The 23,092-nt window shown below is 37.5% G+C and overlaps 1 protein-coding gene across 2 annotated transcripts in view; it reads left to right on the top strand.

Annotated features, from left to right (window-relative positions):
• The window catches only part of NTF3 (neurotrophin 3), a 47,986-nt gene extending 38,984 nt beyond the window's left edge, over window positions 1-9,002 (top strand). The window contains exons 2-3 of one of the 2 annotated variants that reach the window (XM_062570873.1): window positions 2,796-3,277; window positions 7,891-9,002. In XM_062570873.1, coding sequence (XP_062426857.1) covers window positions 7,912-8,685 — 774 coding nt within the window. In that variant the 5' untranslated portion in view covers window positions 2,796-3,277; window positions 7,891-7,911 and the 3' untranslated portion in view covers window positions 8,686-9,002. The remainder of the gene's footprint in view (window positions 1-2,795; window positions 3,278-7,890) is intronic. The other variant, XM_062570872.1, reaches the window with a different exon arrangement.
• Window positions 9,003-23,092: the final 14,090 nt, after the last annotated feature.

Genomic DNA, 23,092 nt, shown 5'->3' with positions numbered 1-23,092 from the left:
TGCCTTGTGTGGTGAGAGGAAATCCAGTTTTGCAACCAAGACCAACAACTTGAGGGGGAAAAAAGGATGTCAAAGTAAATATCTAGGATAGCAAAGCCCCAACACCATTCTGTGGAGTTCCTTATTTTGCAGATGTAGAAATTAAGGAACAGAGATGATTTGTCTAAATTCTTCTCACAAATCAGAGAAATCAGGATCCCAGCCTCTGAAACAGTTACCACAGATTAATTAGCTGGCTGACTGATGCACAGTTACACCATGGCAATGTTCTTGGCAGAGGCAGACAGGTGCAAATATCCTATTGCAGAAATATTGGTGAGGAACAAAATTAAAATAGAAAAAGAGCTAATTGTGACTGAGGAAAGCCTTCTTACTCCTGCATTTGATTACAGAGCTGGGGTTGTGGCTACTGCAGTTGATATTGTACTGGACATTATTAATTGCTAAGCCCCTCAGTGGGATTGCTACAGGATTCTGGGGAATGTCAGATGCCTCCAGGGGTTTCCCAGTGCCCTGAACTCCCAACTCAGTGGTCAGTGGTGGGGAATGAAGGTGCAGGGCCAAAACCTAATAGAATTAGCTTTGCAAAAGGTGTGAGAAGCAGACACTGTTCCAACTAGTGAAGTAAGCACTGAGGAACTGCTCCTGACCTTTCTGCTGAAAATAGGCAGGTATGTGTAAGGCAATCACATTTAGATTGCTGAAAAGATATACTGATGGGGAGATCAAATGTAGACACAACATACCATTACAAATGGTGGGGTCTGAAGTGAGCTGACAGTCACTGCAGCTCCATATAGTGTTTTTAGGTGTACAGAAAACAGTTTACTCCTAGCAGCCAAAGCATTATTGCAAAACTGTTCTCCAGAAAGATGTTACTGATTAGAAAAGCTTTCCTCAACAGCTAGAAGGGTCATGATAATGACTGTAATCACGAACAGTGATGTTAAATCATTCAGAGTGGATTTGATTTTTGTGCTTGGATATAAAACCAACTTGCTGTGCGATGATTAGTCAGTCATTGAGAGAGGAAAAGGAAATGTCTATGAGTCAGTAGACTGAGTTCCATTTCCTTAAGAATATGTAACTTTCACTGGAGGTTAATGGGGCTCAGCAGTCAGATGTGTTGTCTCCTTTGAAAATGGCTTTGAGTAAGGCATGATTAAAAGAAGCTGATCTGCTATGTGGACTTGAAACTCCTGTGGTCCCCTCAGGTATGGTGTGTATCCACACTCCCCAGCCCATCTGCAGGAGGAGTGTATGAGTTTCAAATTCTTTCACTTTAATTTACAACTGGGTCAGCCCTGAGGATGGGAGGGTTAGTGCTTAAAGCTGCCATAATGCAGTCCCACTTCATTTTGTCTCTGAATTCTTAGGCTTCTGCATGGGTCTGGCTGTGTAACAGCTTTAGATTCAATATGTATGTGTTGAAATTGCTGTATCTTAAGAAGTGGAAATGTTCAGGAAGGTCATTACATCTCTTGGGGGCAAACAGCACTCTGCAGCAATCTCTCTTAATAAATTCTTCTACAACACATATTGTACAAATAGTCAATTAGTATTCTGAAATATAATGTGGATTTTCATGTGCCATTATTTCATACTCCACTCCATTATATTCACCTGAATACCTAGAATATTTTCTTTGTCCTGTACTTTTCACTGTGTCCTAAAGAACAGAAGAAACAAACTGCATTTCTTCTCAACAAAGTTATTGGGATGAGGGAATCAATAGGACATTCTGCTACTTGTTGCTTTGTGTGGATTTGTGAAAACAGTGCTTAGCAAGCAATGAGAATAATTACACTGTGTTCTTTGGCAAAAGCCTGAATAAGCTATCAGCTACCATAAATGATCATTAACTCCTTGATCTGAAGAACAAAAGCCATTCTTAAATTTTCACAAAATGTCAAATACTTCAAGCTGACTAACATAAATTACGTTGGGTAATGTGAATTTACCAGTCACTTTTGCTTCTACTCCAGTTCCTCTTAGCAATGACTTAAAAGTAAAATCTTAAGCACTGTCTCACAGTACTAGGATTTCATTATTTTCACAGAACATATTACATGACACTTTGCTCTTTAGCTGTGTAATGTATTCAGAGAGTGATCAAAATAGTTGATGTAATATAGTTCTAAAAATAGTCACCACAAAATACACAAAATTCTCCAATACTGTGTAAAGGTCTGTGAGGTCTGAAAAGTGTGAAAAGTGACTTGCCAGAGTCTATTGAGGATTTCATTTCTTTATGGAAGCTCTAGGTAAGGATATTTACTTCTCCTAAGTGTAGGCCTTACATGAGACATCTTGACTAGACATTAATACCCTGCCAACACTACTGTGACAGGAAGGAATATAAACCATTAAAATAGAGTAAACCTAAGCTACAGTTGAAAAATCAATGGAACAAAAGACTTTATAGTACATTAGCTTTTCTTTTCTATGGTGTTTGTTTCTACTTGTTTTGCCACAAGTGTCAGTGACCTCTAAGTTAAACTTGTTTAGTGCAAATTAATAGCCTGCTCTATTCTACCAGGAACTCTTGATTCTCCTACTACAGTATGTCGTCTTGTTCTGAAAATTCTTTAGACCATTCATTATGCTTATGTCTCTTAGTTCTACTTTTTCCTCCTTATAAGCTCTTCTTTACCTTTATTTATTTTAGTCATCCTTGAAAACCACTATGCAAAATCCACTATGCAAAAAATCTACTATCAAAAAAAAAAAACTTGATAAGATTAACGTTTCTTGCTACGTTGATGTCATGTGCTTTTCTAAATTTCACACAACAGTGTTTCCCAACCACATTGAATGGTAGATTTGAGAACTGTGTGCCCCCATTCTTCAATCACTTCTAGCAAGAGCTTAGCAACAGCTCAAAGCATCATCAATACATCCAAAATATCTAGAAGGCCATACAGTATAACACAGAAAAAAAAAATGCAAAGCAGAACTGACCCAAAGCTTCTGAGCGGCCTAGGCAAAACACCTCCCTGGACAATATCGACAGCCATTGCTGAACTTCAATCACATGGAATAGGAAAGGAGTCACGAGATGCACAATGACAGAGGCAAAAAAAAAGCAGCATGGATATGCCAGCGGGAAGATTAAATTAGGCTACAGATGCGCACCCTAGGCAGCTGCCTACTCTTTTTGTGGTAGGTCAACAAGGGATCCATTTGGGCATGAATTCCAAGCAAGTGCTGCATAAATACTGCTGGATCCACCCTGAGATATCTTAACTGTTCGACTACTATGTGATATTTGGGCCAGGTATGTAGTAGATACTGCACAGTAAGATGATTATACTAATTCAAGTAAATGTGTTGTTATATTGCTATTAATTAAATAATGCTTTATTTAATTTATACCAATATACTGAAGATTCTTACTGTAATAGCAACTAGCCTATGTGTCACAACTGACATGTCAGCTCATGAAAACAGGAACTGAGCTCAGATACCACCATTAGTATTCCCAGCACAATCAGCAATGTCAGGCACCAGTCACTCACTGATTAAGGTTGTCTATATTCAGATGTAATAACTCTACTTCAGCTGTTACTGTACCATGAAGCATGCTGCTGGCCTGAGCTCTTATTCTGAGGTCACCATGGAAATGTTTGCCTATGTAATGTACCTAGGCCCAAATATAGTAATCTACTCTGTACTTTATGTAGGACTTTAAATAGCACTGTGTCCATTCTAGGATCTTTCATCATACCTACTTGACTGGAAAACCTTTTTTTATGGGCATTCCTCAGAGACACAGGGATGTACATATGGAAAACTTAAAGAAGAACCTCAAAGAATGAGAAGATCTCATTGTGTTCAAATAATTAGAAAATATTTGGCATGAACAAAGTCTATCTGAAATGAATCATCTTATTTTCAAGAATTTTTAATAAAAGAATAAAAAAATTGATGTGAAGGAGTAAATTTTCAGGGCATTTTTATGCCATTCAGCAAATGGTTGCAGAAGTAACAATGCTACATGTGCTGGAACAGCTTCTGCTAAAGTCCATACAAGTCCACACTCAGCCTCAGGTCCAATAGCCTCAGCCCAATAGCCTTAGGGCACTCTTCAAATAGGTAGGATACCTCTGATCAAATCTTGACTCTGAAATCAGCAAGGGAATGAATGTAAGTATCCTCTATGGATACTTTATTCATTGGGCTGTAATAAATAAGCACCATTTCTGTTCTGTGAAAGGTGGTGTGTACATTTTTAAGCAAGTCCAGAAATATCAAAATGATTTGCTTTGAAAATATCAAAACAAACCATTCTGATATTTTCCAGTTTTCTCTTTTTGTATTTATTTATTTACTTTTGTTTGATGAAAAATTTGGTACACCTCTTACAAATTATCATCAATTCAGGCTGGAACAAAGTTCCATTTTGAGCAAAGAGCCATTTTTTACATACAAAATTGTTCAGCCCTACAAATCAATACATTTTCCAGGTATCTTGTGTTCTGAATAGAGCTAAAACCACTAATCAGCTACATTTTCCCAGTAAACTGCATTTCTTCTGTCTAGATTACTGCCTTAGGCATCTTTTGAGGTACTAGACTTCATGGGCAGTGTAACCATTTTAACTCATGGGCAGATGTTTCTGAATGTGTGACTTACGAAGTACCTAAGTGAGCTATATTGGACAAACTCTCTGAAAACTGTAGTCTCTTTCATCAAATATTTACATTTTCATTTCAAATTCTGTACTCCAAAATATTTCAGAAAAAATAAAATACTAGTTCTAAAACATTCTGACTTTTGCAGTAAGTAATTTTCCAAGGCTAAACTAAACTACATGTCACATTTCAGAACAGTTTAACACTTCTCCCCCCAAATCTGTAAGAAATTTTACTTTAGATTCAGCTAAATATTTTTTAACATTTGTGATGGTTCAGACCCATCTGTGAAAAATCATTTATTCTCACTGCTGCCATTTTGAGGTCCCTAAATCGTCCTTTCTGTGTGCAGTAGGGCATTAGAAAGAGTCTGCAGAAACTTTAATATTAATTTTCCCACCTCATGACCTGCTCCAGCTTGTGTGTTTTGCTAGTGCCACTTAGTTTTGAAACTAAGCAGTCCAGTGATTATATGATTATATGCAGTTGCATTTTGGCATGAATTACACTTTCAGAGTCTGAAGCGAGCATTGTCAGAGCTTTGCTCACCATCCTATCAACTTTTGTGTCATACAAGGTTAGCTCTTCTGAGTGCTGTAGGAAATCTGATGAATGACATCTGTTATATTTTTGCTGTTCTTAAAAGTAAATAATTTACTGAAGGGAGACCAAATTATGCAAGAAGAATTCTTTTTTATACAATGCAGTTTGGGCACTGAGATCCAAATTAACATTTATTGAGGTATGACAGTAACTGTATGACAATTCAAAATCTTAGATTTCTTTTTTTTTTTTTTTTTTTCAAAGCATAACTTTACTGCAAGCAGCAGTGTAGATTTAGGTGAACTCATACTGTAACAAACTGAGAATGGAGAAAACACATTTCTTGTCCATAAAAGGACAGATCACACATCCACAGAGGGTAGCTCTGATTTTGCTGCAGTTCCAAACTATGAAGTGGGAGCTCACTGTTGCTAAAAGGAGCTTTGCTTAGAGTTGATAAAGGATTCTCCAATAAAACTTTTTTTTTAATTTTTTTGCTGTGTGTGTTTGTATTGTTTTCCATCTTAAATGGAAAAATGGTGATTTCTTGAAGTGGAAGATTTTCTGTTTAAGAGGTCTGGTTACTCAGCAATTTCTTCTAGGAAAAAAACAGACACAGAGAATATTACTAGCAGGTCAAGGGAGGTGATCCTTCCCCTTTAGTCAGCACTGGTAAGACACGTCTAGAGTACTGTATCCAGTTCTGGGCTACCCAGTGCAAGAGAGAGATGTGAAGCTATTGGAGTGAATCCAACAAAGGGCCAAACAGCTGATTAAGAGGTTGGAGCATCTCCTATGTGGAGATTTGGGATTGTTGAGCCTGAAGAAGAGAAGAGTTGAGGGGCATCTTAGCATCTTATCAATGTGTATAAATATTTGATGGAGGAAGTAAAGAAGAGAGAGTCAGACTCTTCTCAGGGGTATCTTGTGACAGGATAGAGGTAATGACCATAAATTGAAATACAGGAAATGTGACTGAAACGTCAGAAACCCCCCTCCTGTTTTTATTTTATTTTATTTTATTTTATTTTATCCAAATCCAAGTGGACATTGCCCTGAGCAAGCTGCTTTAATTGACCCTGCTTTGAGCAGAGGGTTTGGACTATACAGTCTCCAGAGATCCCTTCCAATATCAACTATTTTGTGATTCGGTAAACATACGTCTCCTTAGGGACTCATCTGCAGTGCAGGAGAATGAAGGTCAAGGCTGTTTTGAATCAATGGAAGCAGTACTTCAGCCAGGGTTTCCCATATTGCATAAGTGCCATAATCACGAGTTCAATATTTGCCCCTCTAACCCACTACTTCTGCAGCGATTTAATTACAGTTGGTCTGCTTGTAAATAAATCATTTATCTCCATGATTTAGTATGTTACAATGAAAACTAATTTCATTTACTTATGAGCACACATAAAAAATACACAAGTAACCACAGGGAAAACACAGTTCTCAACTACACAAGCAGGATGACAGAAAAGTTGAACTGGAAATGGTAAACGATGTCCTTGAAGATGCCCAGAAGCTAGAATTATGAGGATGCTATGCGAATCTGTAGAGAACAGAGCAGGACAAAGAATAGTACCGAGAAGAAGTCAACTTTTAGGTCCATATTTTCCAAAGTTGTGGTTTTGACTTCATTTTGACCTGCTTGAAGAAGACTGTTCAGTTTCAGAGGGGATGAGTCATACATCTGTCCTTGAATAGTCTAAATTCAGTCAGTTCTGTTCCACTTCATATATGAGCAGTGAAGAAACTTAATGCAAAAAAAAACCCCAAAACCAAAAACAAAACCAAAAACAAAACCCCACAAACACCACCAACAATGAACAGGCCCCAAGTCTGCAAACAAGAAGTACGAAATGCTCTGTGGATACATCTGAACTTCACTCTTGCATTACAGAGGCTTAATCATTGCTTTCCAAAGTTCATAATATATTAAAAAAAAAAAAAAAAAAAAAAAAAAAAATGCTGCTTGACTCTCCCTTTTTTCTGCAAGAATATTTTTCCCTTATAGTGCTGGATAGAGCTATGGAAACACGATATTATTTCTTAGGTATATATTGATGCTCTCATATAAAAGTTAAACGCAGGTCAGTCCTTATGAAAACAAAATATGTTGTAACTTATCTAAATGGGTTTTTAGCATTTTATATTAAAAATATTATTATTCAGGTTACTTGTTCAAAGTGGATATTTAGAGGGTGGGAATTTTGTGGATCTATGAGATCTCAACAAATTGACAGCACTTTGCTAACTGCATAGAACTTTTAATTTTACTCCAGTAGAGAGTCTGTTATTCTGCATAATCTCATTGCTGTTTTGAGCCTAAACTACTGTACTAAATAGGCTTTGTAAAAGTGACTTGGTCTCTAACTGATGCCATAAGCTGATCACACTTTCCAAAGAAGTAACAACCTACCTCTGTAGGGCAAGGACCTAAGCAGGATATTTGCCACTATACACGAAAAGAAGAAAAGTGAAGTCATCCTGGAAAGTGCATGAAATTTAGATGAAACTGATTGAAAAAAATATTGAATAGTTGCTTTCATTATAAATATTATCTTAAAAGGAACACAAAGCCTAACTGAGTCTATAAATTGCCTAAGGTACATATAAAACATGCCAAAAACAGAGATCAGAATTTTTGTGTTTACAGCATCTAATAAACATCCTTATTTAATTGGCTTTATGTTAACTTTCTGCTTCTTTCCAGATCTTACAGGTGAACAAGGTGATGTCCTTCTTGTTTTATGTGATATTTCTTGCTTATCTTCGTGGCATCCAATCAACCAACATGGATCAAAGGAGTTTGCCAGAAGATTCAATAAATTCTCTCATTATTAGACTTATTCAGGCAGACATTTTGAAAAACAAGCTTTCAAAGCAGATGGTAGATATTAAGGAAAACCATCATAACACAAATCAGAAAGCAGAGGCTCAGCAGGACATGGATGGAGTTGAAAATGTGAAATCAGACTTCCAGCCAGTTATCCCAGTGGATACAGACCTCTTAAGGCAGCAGAGACGCTACAATTCTCCCCGGGTCCTCCTGAGTGACAACACACCATTGGAGCCCCCACCATTGTATCTCATGGAGGATTATATTGGAAGTTCAGTGGTTGTGAACAGAACCTCCCGGAGGAAAAGGTATGCGGAGCACAAGAGCCACCGAGGGGAATATTCTGTTTGTGACAGTGAGAGCTTGTGGGTCACGGACAAATCCTCTGCTATTGACATTAGAGGACACCAGGTAACCGTGCTGGGAGAAATTAAAACGGGCAATTCCCCAGTTAAACAATACTTCTATGAAACAAGGTGTAAAGAAGCCAAGCCTGTAAAAAATGGCTGCCGAGGCATCGATGATAAGCACTGGAACTCCCAATGCAAGACTTCCCAAACTTATGTTAGAGCACTGACTTCAGAAAACAATAAACTAGTAGGCTGGAGATGGATCAGAATAGACACCTCCTGTGTGTGTGCATTATCAAGAAAAATGGGAAGAACATAAATCTGCATCTCTTTGCTATATAAATTATTACTTTAAATTATGATATGCATGTAGCATATAAATGTTTATATTGTTTTATATATTATAAGTTGACCTTATTTATTAAACTTCAGCAAATCTACAGTATATAAGCTTTCTCTCTCAATAAATAAGAACATGTGCCTCTGCTGTGGGCAGCTCCAGTTTTATTAGACTATGTTTATGACACTGCTTGTCGGCAGCATACCATAACCTTACTGTAAAATCTGTGTAAAATCAGTATTCTTTTCAGTATTGTCAAACCAGTGGCTGTCATTTAGTAAACTTGTTAAAAATCAGATCAGTATCAAGAGTTGTGTACATATTTATAACTCACACTCTATATATTCACATCTAATTGGATGTAGTGTCAACACCTCATCTTCAAAACAAAAATGAACCAAAATATACTTTGTAGCCTACCAATGTTTCAAGCATCAAGTAGACATAAAATACAGTTTTTGTACATTATGCCAGTTTTGTCATTAATATGACCATTTTTTTCCTCTGTTAGCATTCCAGAATGACTGCTAGTAATCTAGCAACTTTGTTTATCTTTTATTATAACTGTTTTTTATGCTGCCAATTCCTCTTACAAATAATACAAAAAAGATCTAAAATATTTGTAACAGAATCTTACTGAAGCCAAGAACAATCTAAATGGATCATTAATATAATACATAAAAGATGATTTCTTCAGAATATACTATTTATTGTGATCAACCTCTTCCTCCTCACAGTAATCTATCATATTCTGCTTTCATTGTTACATCATTCCTCTCTTTCTGAGTTTTTACATTAGAAACAAAGCTGATGATGTCTTAGCATTAAAGGAGCCCTTGGCTTCAGATCTGTAGTAAAGAAAGATATGATATCCTGGAATAGATATCAAAGCCATACACCTGCACAAAGCTGCTGTTCTGCTCAACAACTCATTACTGATTTTTTTCACAGAAGGAAAGTTGTGTAGAACTACTCGACAAACCTGGTCCCTTTCACAGGAGCATAAAATAATATAGCTTTCTGAGCAGTATTGTGGTTAAAATACAGTTGGTCCATAGTAATAATGTTCTTCAATCATATAGACAAGTTTTTACCTGGAAGAAACAAATGTACTAGCATATACTTCAAATGATTCTTTGTATTGTCATGTAGCTGTCCTAGGAACAGAATAATTACACTACCCAAAAAGATGGTCCACTATACAGCAGGTATATCATGCCCTGGATAAGATCCCACTCCCATTAAAGTTAATGAGTGTTTTGTCATGGATATCAACAGAATTAGGCGAGACCACATATGTCATCTATGTCTAGCTAGATTTTAACTCACAATCAGGACTGGAAAATGCCACCTACTTGAAAATCATTGCAGCTGTAGTGGTCTTAAGTTTCTAAATGATGGCTTTCACCATTGTAGTGTGTTCAGCACTGAAAGTGAAAACAAGAGCAGAGCACCAAAAAGCATGGTGGTAGGATGCCATTATTTATATAGTTTTTGTTACTGGAGAATCATCTTTAAAACTGCAACAGATCATCAGAGGCAGCAAATTGTGTTGTCTCACAGTTTAAGGAGAGCATTACACCTTTATGGGGTGTAGTCACTAGAGAAATGGACCAGGTTGTTCAGAAGGCCATGCACAAGAATAGCAGAAACTCTGAAAGTAGGGAATGGACCAGATAGGTATCAGTCTGCAGGTGAGGCCGTATACAAAGGTTTTGAGAAACTTGTCAGTTTTGAACAGAAGGTCAAGGTGTTTACCTCACAGGAAATGTCATCACCTTGGACAACTAAATCATAACTTTACCTCAAGCAGTAATAACTTCAGAGGTTCAATACTAAGGAAACTCTTAAAAGGAAAGAGATGATGTAATATAAAAATTCAGTATCCAAAGGATAACCGCTACCCATTCATTTTTCTGCTTTGGGGAGGTAGCCTATTTTTCAGGGGATATTTCCCTTTTTTTTTAAAAAAAAAAAAAAAAAAAAAGTTAAAAAGCCAGTTTTGCATCCTGAACTCCCAAATAAAGATCATTTTTCAGGTGCTGTAAGTAATTGAGAACAGATATTGTCATGGATTATTAACTTTAGAGATCTCCATGCTTCAGTGTGCCGATAGGTCCAGATCTATATGAGAAGAGGAAGTAAGAACACTAACTGAGCTTGTTTAGACATTATTGTTTACTGATCATAAATCCCATTAACTAGTGACTTAAGTGTTCCTAGAACTGTGGATGCCACACTTGTTTACATGACTATCAATCCAGAGAAATTCTATGGAAGTTGAGGAAGAAAATGTAGATTCATAGCAATGTAAATAACATTAAAGTCTTTCTGAATGCCTTTATTTCTGCTCACTGAAAATGAAAGGAAATTCATTCTGTATACATTCAAAGAAAGCAATTTTTCATTTTCCACTGTAACAGGAACTGGACTTTAACTCTTAACTTTACCAATACATCAAGTATTTTACAAGTGGCCAATGAAAATGCAGTGGACTAAATATAATACCGATCATCTGAAACATATTAAAAGAGAAAGAAAAATGGTTCATAAGTTTATTAGATTGTCTGCCTCTTATCCACCTCAGTATAAGAATGAACAGAAGTGCTACCTTTAGGATATGATCCAATTCCCTCTAATTGAAAAATTCTCACCAACTTTGGTGAAAACTAGATCAGAAAAATCTGCAGATCTCAACCAGAGAGCTGAGCAATTGCACACATCAATTATGCATTCTTGTAAATCCTGTGTACACATAAGATGCTGTATAATTTTGTAACAAGTTTGTAAACAAAGCTTGTAATAAATTTATCAAGGTCTAATTCTCTTTTCAGTGTAGTCAGGGACAGTTTTGTTGTCAACTTTGATGGCGGCACAATGAATTCAGAATCTAACCTCTTTGTATGTATTATGTACAACTAAGCAAAATATTCAGCTCACAAAACTAGTCAAATCTGAATAATTTAAAACTTACTCCTGCTGGCAACTCAGATGCTCTGTTAATAATATTCTGCCAATAGATCATTAAAAAGACACATTTTATTTAGCTTTTCTCCCAAACAACTAGATGCTTTTCTGAAGTTGCCTGTCTTTGTCAAACTATATTTTCTCCTTTTTTTTTTTCCAAGTATTTTTACAGTCCATTTAGTTACAGTAAAAAACGCTCCACTGAGGTTTTGGGAAACCATCTGCATTTATTTTATCACCTTTGAACATGTGTTCAGGAATGAAGTCTGTCTAGTGAGTTTACTGCTATCAAGAGATTTGTGCTGCTGCACCAGGAAGAAACTTTGACTTTACAGAGTGTGTGCTCAAAACCACTCTGCTCATACTCAGTTATTTCAGTGCTTTAGCAGTCAGAGTCTTTCACTCAACTATACAATACCAAACAGGAAGCAAGTTTGATTAGGAGTTCCAAAATTAAAATTTAATGATAATGACCTGCTATTTTTGACCTTTCAGCAAATGCATTTGCACAGCAAAGTGAAATGCATAACCATTCATTTTGGTTAATAGAAACATTGTGGCAAAATCAATGGGATTCTGTGTTCTCCACACTTGGTGTGTGTATGCAATTCATCATGCATGTGGGGCAGGGAGGGGGGTGAGGCAGGAGGAGGAGAGAATAACAAGCACTACAGATTGTGAAAAGTAAAGAGCTGTGCTTCGTGTTAGAGTATTTTTAAAGTATGGAGGGCTTGTTCTCCTCAATGGTTTGCCTGTATTTTGTTACAGCAGATGGCAGAATGACCAAGCAAACACAGATGTGGTGCAAAAAAGTCAAGTAACATAAGGATAATTAAATCTTCCCTGTGAGTGCTTACTATTCACTACTGCTGTAGGTCCATTTAGTTGTTTTATGCAGGTTATTGTAGAGTTCAGTAGTGACATTCCCCATTACATTATTAAAATAACTTCTGTGGTAGAAAAATGACTTTTTTTCCTGAAAATTTAAATTCATGAGTGGGACAATTTTCTATTTATGAATTTTACTATATGTGAATCATTAGCTTTTTTAGTGCCTCAAATGAAAATGTAGACTTCTTTGTTATACTTCTGAGCTTTGAAGCCAGTGACACCTGAAAGCCATATTTTTATGGGGCTGGCCTTGTGATGTTATAACCTTGTATTTCTGGACACTTTTAATAGACGGTTTGGTTTTTGAGTCGTTAGCTACACAATTAGGTGAGATCATAAGCAGCTTCTCCAAACTGCACCTAAGAATTAACGTTGGGCACAGCAGTCATGGAGCAAAAAGACAAAGAGAGTGAGTGAGAACTAGGCTATCTTTACATCCATCTTCCCACCTCTCCTACTCTGTTTTCATCTTGAGCTGAGAGCTACTTGGTCATAGTCAAGGATTGTTTTCTGCATACCCAAGGGAAGAGATGCAGAGCAAGATAGGCTTTCAACAAAGGGATTGTGAATGCTTCTCGGTTCACAGCTCCTGACTACTGGAAAATGGTAGCATAAGAGTATGAGGCAGATTAGGGCATTTCAAGTGCAGGAGAAATGGCCCTGAGGAGTAGAGGAGGGTTCTGCTTGCACGGTATGTGCCTAGCTTTGTCCATAGACTTCTTATCTGAATCTAAATAAACCTTTTACCCCAGTCCATTCTCCTAGATTATGATAGTCTGAACTGAGAAACATAGTGCCTGGCTTCAAAGGCAACCCATCTCTTTTAACATAAGGAGAAAAAAGGGCAACAGACTGCAGACCTTTGCATCCTTCTGTGAAAGAGTACTGTAATCTCAGCCTGTTGGTTGCTCTCTCAACAGAGGGATATTGGTACTATTTACCTATGTCACAAGAAGGAGAGGGGGTAAGTGATAGACCAACTCCATTATTTGCAAGTTATATTAAGACACTTTGACAGAAAGCACTAATATTTCCAGGGGAGGCTGCTTGTGAAGAAGATAGGATGTTCTTTTTTTCTAAGCAAAAGTATTTTCAGGGCAGATGGGAGAAAAGAAAGTAGTTGCTGAATGGAGGGGAGAGGCTGTGCAGTGGCAAGCATAATCCCTGAATTTATACCCTAGAGGAAAAAAAAAACTCCCCAGAAGAAAATGCTTCCATTCTGCAAACAGTAAGATCTCAGTCACCACTGTCACACTATCTATTCTGTGATATCAAAAATGTCTGTGTTTGAAGTCTAGAGGATGCAGAAACAGTCAGACTGGAGAGCTGAAAGTTAGAAAAAGTGGAATGAGCAGGGTAATAATTATTACACTGGTTCCTTGAAAATTAGACTCCTCAGACACATAAAATAGCCTGTATAGCCACCACAAACAAAGGCCATCTCAAGATCTGACTCAGAGGTACACATTCCCCTGGTCAATAATCTTTAGCCATTTTGGATCCCTGAGACTCAGCCTCAGGATATGATGCTTTCCCAAGGCAGGGGTAAAGGCGAAGAAACCCCTTCTCCCAACATAATCAGATAACAGGCAACTATGCAAAAGGGAGTTCTCATGGGAACAGCCTTGTCTCAAGCTCCCATAGTATTTTGGTGTGGGTATTTTTTTTTTTTCAGGAAAGGGGAAGAGACACGTTCCTGAGAAAGGCCTGCTACATGCAGTTTTCTCAGACTGGAGAAAAGGATGCTGAGAACATAAATTACATTGAAAGAGGAAGATTTTCCTTTAGCAGCTTTTTTCAGTAACCTATCTTCCCTTCAGATTTCCTTTTACCAAGCTGGCAGTCCGTTATAAAAATAAGTGTGAAGTTTTATGACTTGGACCTTGCTATGGAGAATCTTTATGAAAGAGTGGTAAAGAGAAGTGCCACAGTATAATGACAGAATTTGAGAAGAGCAGCACTTTCTGTGGATCCTTCCTCTCTTTTTATGAATCTAATGAAGATAGGAGCATGTCAGTGGCATAAAAATGGAGAGTGACATGGTATAGTTATGCTGTACGCTTCCCCATTCTTAACAGCCAGGCAAGGAGAGCAGCAGGTCATCTCCATCATATGAGATTGCTCCTGGGACATGTCCTTAAGCTCTCCCCATGCTTTGTTCTAGGAAAGAAATATCTATGTTGGAATTTTGCAAGTGAAATTTAAGAATTATCATAGGAACTCTGCAATGGCTTGGCTGTGGCTCATAGAAAATGAAGGATTAAAGAGTGGGGTTTTTTTAACAATATTTACACTTCAGTATTTTCAATTGCATCTAGAACCTGCAGAATAAGTCCACCTGAAGAGTGAAAAATATTTAAGTCATCCATATAATTTTAAGGTGAAACCACAGTCTTCTCTCTGCCCTCACTCTCCCCCCCACCCCCAACCCCAATATGTAACTCTGTTCTGAGCTCACACACGTTTAATGTTTGACTGCTGCAGGATTAGTTCCAGTTCCTACTGAAGCACTAAAGCCTGGAATCATGTGTGTGACATTTTAAAGCAGGTGGCACGCTTTCTACTTGATCTGACTCTTAGTTTCTGTATACTATGTAGCTGCTGCTTGTAGAGCTACATGATGAATATCAATTGAATTATATAATTTAAGGGATTACAGGGGGGCCTACACCTTTACACTGTAGCAGCTTTAAACTATGCTTGCCCTACATGAAGAAAATACTGTTAGTACTCAGATTTATTCAATGCAGTTTACCAGGTAAACCCAGAGACCTTCTGTGGCCCCAACTGACTATGGCTAAATACACTCCACTGAGAACCACTACGTGTAACAATTAAGAACCTGTCTCATTCACAATTCCCTTCACTTCTTACTTCAAATGTAACTTCAAATGGTGCCTTTTTCTTTTTCTCTTTCTTTTTTTTTTCTTTCTTTCTTTTTTTTTTTGCTTGAAGAAATGACGAGTTATAAAAAAGAGCTAAGCTTGTAAGTGTTTCTGCCATTCAGAATTGAATTCTGAAATCTGCAACTACTGCCAGCACAAAAAAAACCTGGAAATTAAGACTAAAGTGTGCACGCTAAAAATGAGGCATCCTTCTGAGCATTTGCTTAAACATTCCTTACTTCACGTCTTTGTTTTCTCAAGAATCTTTTAGTAAACAAATATAATCAACATAACTTTTACTACATTAGAAATAATCCAAAACTGCAATTTGAAATAAATTGAAATGATTCATTCTAGATAAAAATCACATTCTTAATTGTTTAACCATTAGTAGCCTTGAGTAGTGTGAATAAAAACTTGCTTGACTAGATTTGCAAATTAGGGCATACAGCTTGACTTTGTGGGCTTGGAAAAATTCTTTGAGATTTCTTTCTTTCTTTGTTATTCCATAAAATTTTCATTAGCATCAAATTCTTTTATGGTACCTAAAAATTATCTGAAATGGCTGCTTCTGTCAGCCCTATTGTCATTATTCCCTTAAATGTTTATTAAATATTCAGTTGATTGTTTTACTCTATGAGAAGAGTAGTGCAGGCTCTAGAGGTGAAGAAATACAGCTCAGGAGATATAAATACACCAAATAGCACAGAAGCTGATAACAAGACATTCACTGGAAAGCTGAAACTAGAGTTTAGCAAGGACAATGATAAGACAGGAGCAGAAGCTGAGTAAAAGATAGTTAAAACGTTTTGTAATCTTGAGAAAAGAAAATCAACTGACCTTTGATAATAGCAGTAGTTCGTGTATATATATATATATATATATATATTTCATAAAGTTCATCACTCCCTGATTAATGCCTTGTAAAACTCATTGTCTTACACCGAAAGCAAAATAACAGCTTGAGCTGGAGTTCTGCTATCATGGAGATTTTAATGCTTAAAACATTTAGTGGGTTTCTGCTTATGATCAGGGTAACCACTCCTAACAAATTCCTCACTTAACCTGTAATCCCACTCTGTCTGTCTGTCTGTGGGAGTGGTTTATAGATTTATTCTTCAAAAAATATGCAGTTAAGATTTACTGAGCACCATTTCCATAGTTCAAGCTGCATTTAAGTGGATTTAGTTAACTCAGCTTGCTTGCCTAGGTCTTGATCCAAAATAGCACTTAAACATATGCTCAGTTTTAAATACAAGGATTGTTGTGTTGAAGCTGTGTTAAAGCTAAACACATGCTCAAATTCTTTTCTGGAGCAGGGCAATAGTAAGGTTCCTTAGTAATTTTATTCCTGGAAATAATAATGATTCACAGGAAAAAAAGAAAAGAAAACAAAAAAAAAGAATAAGAATATGAGCAATCCTAGCAGTTGCCATCTCCTAAGTATTACTTAAAACTCGTGGGGGGAGAGGGGGAAGCAAGAACAAATAATCTATAAGACTTGATCTAAGATCCATGGGAGTCAGTAAAAAGATTCATAAATTTCCAGCAGGTCCTGGATCATATGCTTAATAATTGAACTATGATCAATAAAATACCATGGATTTACACAAGGAAGGAAAGAAATAACCAAATAAAATCAATCATTTTTTTAATCAATCAATCATTTATTTTTTAAAATCAAATGATAAAACTAGAAGATAAAATAATATCTAGAGTGCACTAAAGCACTTTGGCAGTACTTCATAAATTCTTATTTGAGAAAGTCATTGAAAAAGACTTGGATAGGAATGCAGTCACCTGGACTGGGAGCTTGGGGGAAAGGAATATAAGTAAGATGTAAAGATGTAAACTGGGAATGTGCTGAACCAAGAAGTAGAAGTCATTCAGTGGATAACTGCAGAAACAGCTTTAAACCTGGGGTAAAATTATCAAGATTATCTCAGTGACTTAGGTGCTCACATCCCTAAAAAAACCTCCTTTTGATTTTTCTGGATGTGTTTCCAGTGTCCCTAGTATCCCCTCTCCAAGACTTAAACTAGTTGCAACAACAAGATCCTAAGCCCTTCTGACTTTCTGTTAGATGACTTCAGTAATTTATAGAAGATTTAAAGTAGATACATGAAAAGCTGAGGGATTCCTCCAGCATATAGACTCCTTAGCCAGCATCTGGGCTAAAAGGGCTCTTGGCATGGAAGTCACATATCTATCTGCATAGCAAGTGACCTAAGAGTAGGGTTACCCCGAGCAAAGATGAACATGTTTTTTCCTCTCATTTTATTTTGCAGAATGTCCATTGTACACAAAATGGAATGCACACAATGATACTTGTACGTGATACTTGTATCAGCCGCTTACAAATAAAGAAGCTAAATGCAAAAGCGGGTCATGTTTTCTTGCTTTGTCACTTCTACTAGTAACTGAACCCAGTACTGTCTTACACTCAGAGTCCAAATGTTTATTACATCCTCTATCAGAAGTAATTGCCCCTATAGCCTGAGTGGCAGAGAGTAAGACACACATCTGTAGTTTGACCACCCTAGTTCACATTCATCAGCACTTTGCTTCAACATGCCTGACTAGGTGCTAAGGGCCAGGGCACAGACATGTCATGGTAGGCTGCCATTCATGTGAAAAGTCTAATCCTTCTAGATGGAATTGCAGCAGGCCCAAAGCAGCCTGACAAAGAAAGATATGACCTGTGCAACACGACCTCCCTGCCATCCTAGTTTCATGGGAGAAGTCCAAAGAAAATGATCTAAAGCAAATGTAGGGATCCTTAAATTCTGCTATCGCAAGCAGAGGAGGCCTTGCAAATGTACCCTAGAAATGCACTGTTGCATGATGCCATCTATATTAAAAATAGTTACATTTTGCTCTTTCTCTCTGCTCTTCAAAAGACTCCAGAAATCTTGACCAGGTCAAGGAAAGTGGCAAGGACTAAGAAGCACCAGGCCAGCATTTTGACTAAATGCAAAAGAATGCAGCCTTTTTTCTGAGCTTGGTTCCTGCTCAGCCACAGTTCTTGATGGCTGCTGAGAGTGGAACAGTGACTGTTGAGGTATCTACTGTTTAGAAGCAGGCAGGCAGATTATTTTAAGTAGGGCACTTTGGAGTCCTCTCAACATAGTGCAAAACAGATAGCACAGACACAATTTTAATGGTACAAAATAGAGAATACAGGCAAAGACACTTCTTAAACTTGAAACACAGTATTTGAGCAGAATCATGACAAGAGGTCCTGGGAGATTCAATGTTCTTGTCAACAGAGGAGACTAAATACAGGGAGAAGTGGATGAACTAGTGTTCACCCTCTGTGACCAACTATGTAATCTGGCCAGTGCTCCAGATGCTTAATTTTTTTTGTGATAATGAAAGTACTTAGAATATTTCTTTCCTACATCTTCCTGTATGACTCCTGCCTGCATTTTGACTTTAAATGCATAATTTAACTCCCAAGTTAAATGAACATCTTCCACTGTGGAGATCCAAAGGTGCTAAAAAAAAAGACTAGTAGCTGTCACTGAAGCTGACAAACTGCTGTTAAGATGCCATGAGCACTTGCTTTCACATTTCTCTCCCTTCTTCAGCTGATTTCTGGTTCCGAATAGAAGCATCCCTGCTCTGACTGTCTTGGAGCAGCTATGCAACTGTCATAACTGATACAGTAAAGCCTACAATATCATATGATATCTAGCAAACAAGCAAGTTACTATGTTAGACACAAGAATCTACTTATTTTCCAATTTTCTTTTCTAAATGGAAATTAAACGGTAGGGAACTACTTAAGGTAAACCAGATTACTCTTCCTTTTGTTGTCCCACTGAAAACTAGTAGAAGTAAAAAAATAAAATAAAATAAAATGACTCTAAGAAAAAAATCTATTGATGTTCTCAGTGAAAAGAACACTTTGCTCCAGCAATGCCACTGCCTGACTGAAACCTAAACCTCCTGAAACTAAAAGGTTTTATTATATCAGCACAAAGATATTAATTGAAGCCACATTTCCTTCTTCATTTTTTCTTTTTCTTATTTATAGCTAAAATATCCAGCCCTGTAGGTAGAATGTGCCACTCAGTCTCTCGCAGATGTTTTAATGGGATAGATTTTATAACTCTTCCTATTATGCAAGTAGGCATGTATCTACACAGTAAACTAAAATAGCAGTGTTCCCATTTCATGGGATAATGATATATCCACTTATGTAACTGGACTTAACTATCTGTTGCAAGAACAAAGTACATAACTCCATCTCATACCGTATATATGCCCAGACACACTCCCTGATATGCACATGGATTTCTCTAATATAGCCAAAACTATAGTCATCACACAAGGGGACAGCCTGCATTTTGCCAAAGGAGGCATACAGTGGAGAGAAGCAGCAAAGTCTTAGGCAAAAAGGGAGGGAACATGCTGTAGTCCTCCAAACTAATTAATTCGTCTATCACCTACGTGTGAGCAACTCTAAGGAAAGGTCACTGAAAGAGATCGTGGGACGAAATATTTGGCCAGCTGGGAACAGCTTGTATGTTGCAGGCTGGGTATCCCTGTCTTAGGAAGTGATGGATTTACATTACAGACCATTAAATAGAGGGATAAGACAAGGATGTATTCCTTTTCCATCATCATCACAACCTGATTTGCAAATAACATTGCTTGCTTTACAGCTCAGCTTGCAAGGACAGAATAGAAGCAAGAACTATGTCAGAGGAGAAAGGAGATAAGGCTTATTCTGGGAGATTTTTGGCACTCCCAATGCCAAGTACTCAGAAACTATGAATGTGGTCCATAAAGTAATGAACTTTTCTTAAAATAATAAAAGATATATTTTTTTCTCATGCATATTTATGAATTTTTATATGTATATATACATATTAATACTCTTCTGGCCTTGATGCTAGAGGCTGCCCGTGTGCTGGCTGTGAAATGTTTTACAGATCTGCTGTACTCTGTTCTTTCAAAAGCCTCCAGAAATCTTGGCCAGGTCAAGCAAAGTGGCAAGGACTGAGAAGCACCAGGCCAGCATTTTGACTGAATGCATTCCAAGAAGAGAAGCTTCCAGGTGTTTTCAGCACAAAAATGGGCTCTAAAAACAAGGTTGTCAACACTGACAAGAAATGAAAGCGATGAGATAATGTACGGAAGAGATGGAAAGCCCATGGAAATCAGCTTCAAACAATGTGAGAAAGAGAGAGAGAGAGAGAGAGAGAGAGAGAGGAATAGACAACCTCTTCAAACACTTGATAGAAGGAACAAAATGACTGTCTTCAAATAAAAATGGGCAGTTTGTAATAGAGATGATGAATTGGATACAATGCAGGCAACCACTTCTGGGCTGGGCAGGAGACTGGACAAACTAGCAAGCAGATAGACTAACATTAAAGAATAGTGGAGGCCAAGAAGCTCAAGGCCACCCATGCAGATCAGACAGAGAAGCACTAATGGCAAAGACGTTTTGCAAGTTAAAAAAAAAAAAAAATGATTCCTTAATCTGGGAACACAGGGCTGTAAAATAACAGCTGTACTTCAAGGCAGAACAAAGTATCCTTCAGTGGTGAATGAAAGGTGACTGAACAGAAAGACACCGTCTGCTTTATCAAAAATAGGCTCTGAGAGACCGTAAGCCAGGACCACTTTATGCAGAGAAAGGCGCAGTCACATTCCACTGAGATGGCAAGATGGCTCAGTTCTGCAGACAAGCACAGCAATCTTCAAAGGAACAGTGAAATATTAGACATTTTAAAAGGATTTCCCACTATATTCATGTTGTTCCCATAATACAAGCCAAGAAGTAGGAAGGCAGAACATCAAAACACATTTGTGTGGACTTGGAAACAGACATCTCTTCTGTAGCAGATAAAGCTCTCTGTTGCCGATAAACGCAAGATTTGGACTACAAGTCCATGGAAAAAGCTTCCTACAACACCTGTGCCAAAGTCATGATGATGAGAAAGCAGTCTTCATCGCTGATTGCGATTGAAGTAACAAATAAAATCAGCAGGACAGTTGAATGTGTGTGAAAGAACACTCCAGCTCTGTCCCCACATCTACCTGACTGGTCTCAATGCTATGAGAACATCTGACCCTACAGTTTAAGATTGCTATGATTGTAGTCGACCATCAAATGTAGAACATAGGTGCAAAAATATGATTCAGACTAATTAAACAGAACTCACATATGCACTTTGAATCCTGAGTACATTGATGTGATACAGGCAAGATGCTGTAATAGGTGTTGGAAGAAGTTATGCATTATTCATGTTAGTGACACCTTTGCTTGATAATGAAAATTGATGACCACTGGAAGACCCACAGAAGAACCACAAGTCATAAGATATTGTCGCCTCGCAAACTTGGGAGCTGACAACACTTTTTGCACTTCCCTATGCTTTCCCTTCAACCATCACACTTTGTAACTGCAGAAGACACAGTCACTGATATCACTTGCCTTTTTGCACTTTTCTTTCTGCCAGTTCAATGTTCCCCACCATCATAGCTCCAACTACTATTCAATTTTTAACAAATGAAAAACAATGAGAACTTGCACAGATTTTCATCTTAGTCTTATCGGGTATTCCAGATTCACCTGCAAAGCTTGGAAGACTTGCGAGGCATAGTGAGACTATCACCTGCAGTGCAACTACTGACTGCTTTACCACCTACTAGTTGCTACTCACATACTTCCTGGGGAGAAGGTGCTGGCATGCAGAAAGAGAAGGGTGGTTTGCTGAGTTTACTTATGAATTTCCTGCAGGCTAAGAGCATCCATATGAGAAGCCAGCACAGACTCATTCCTTCCTTGTCATACATACAAGCCTTTCGGTTCAGTTATTAAAAGTTAAATTTATGATAGAACTCAGACTTCCATCTGCCTTTTCAAACATTTTCTTTATTTATTTTTTCAGTATTATTATTCCAGAATTATTACTATTCCAGTGTCATTATTATTCCACTATCATTCTCTACTACTCTTCAAGAATGAGTTCAAAGGCATTCAGCAGCATCCAGATTTTAACTTCATACAATGTGATATGTATCCAGGCTAGAAGCATCTCTTGATCTTATTTAGTGCATCAAATAATGCATGAACTGCACCCATTGATATCTGCTGGAGATGTAGCATATGTTTTAGCTACCCTGTCTCTTATCACCTTCAGCTGCTACCTCTCCTTTTTATTTTAAATTCAAGAATACTACAAAGCAGCTAGAAGTGAGTGAAATCTACTCATGTAATGAACAAGACACTTATCTTGCACCTGTTTTAAGTATTTTCCAATGACAGTGCTGCACTGGGCTGCCTTGGAGAGAGAAACAAAAATATTACTTGCAATTACAAGGTTACAAGGGAAAGAGGCTGAGGAAGACTGTTTAATCAAAGTAATCTGGCAAAGTGCTAATACTGGAACAGATCCTGCTCTTCACTACTGGCTAGAGAATAGACACAATTTTTCAAGGGTATGGACATTCTTTTAATACTAGTAAATAATGTATAACAGCATTTTCACCACTATAAGACACAAAAGAAAAGTCAGACTTACCGCTGGATGAACCTTCTTTAATTACGTGTGAGATGCAGGCATAAGGAGGAGAGAGCTATGGAAAAATGTAACAGGTACTAACCAGCTACGAGACAGAATGGG

This window comes from Rhea pennata, chromosome 1 (assembly GCF_028389875.1).
Source record: "Rhea pennata isolate bPtePen1 chromosome 1, bPtePen1.pri, whole genome shotgun sequence".
NCBI classification, from domain to species: domain Eukaryota; kingdom Metazoa; phylum Chordata; class Aves; order Rheiformes; family Rheidae; genus Rhea; species Rhea pennata.
Note: the sequence above shows the minus strand (reverse complement) of the source record. Positions and strands in the feature narration are given on the sequence as shown.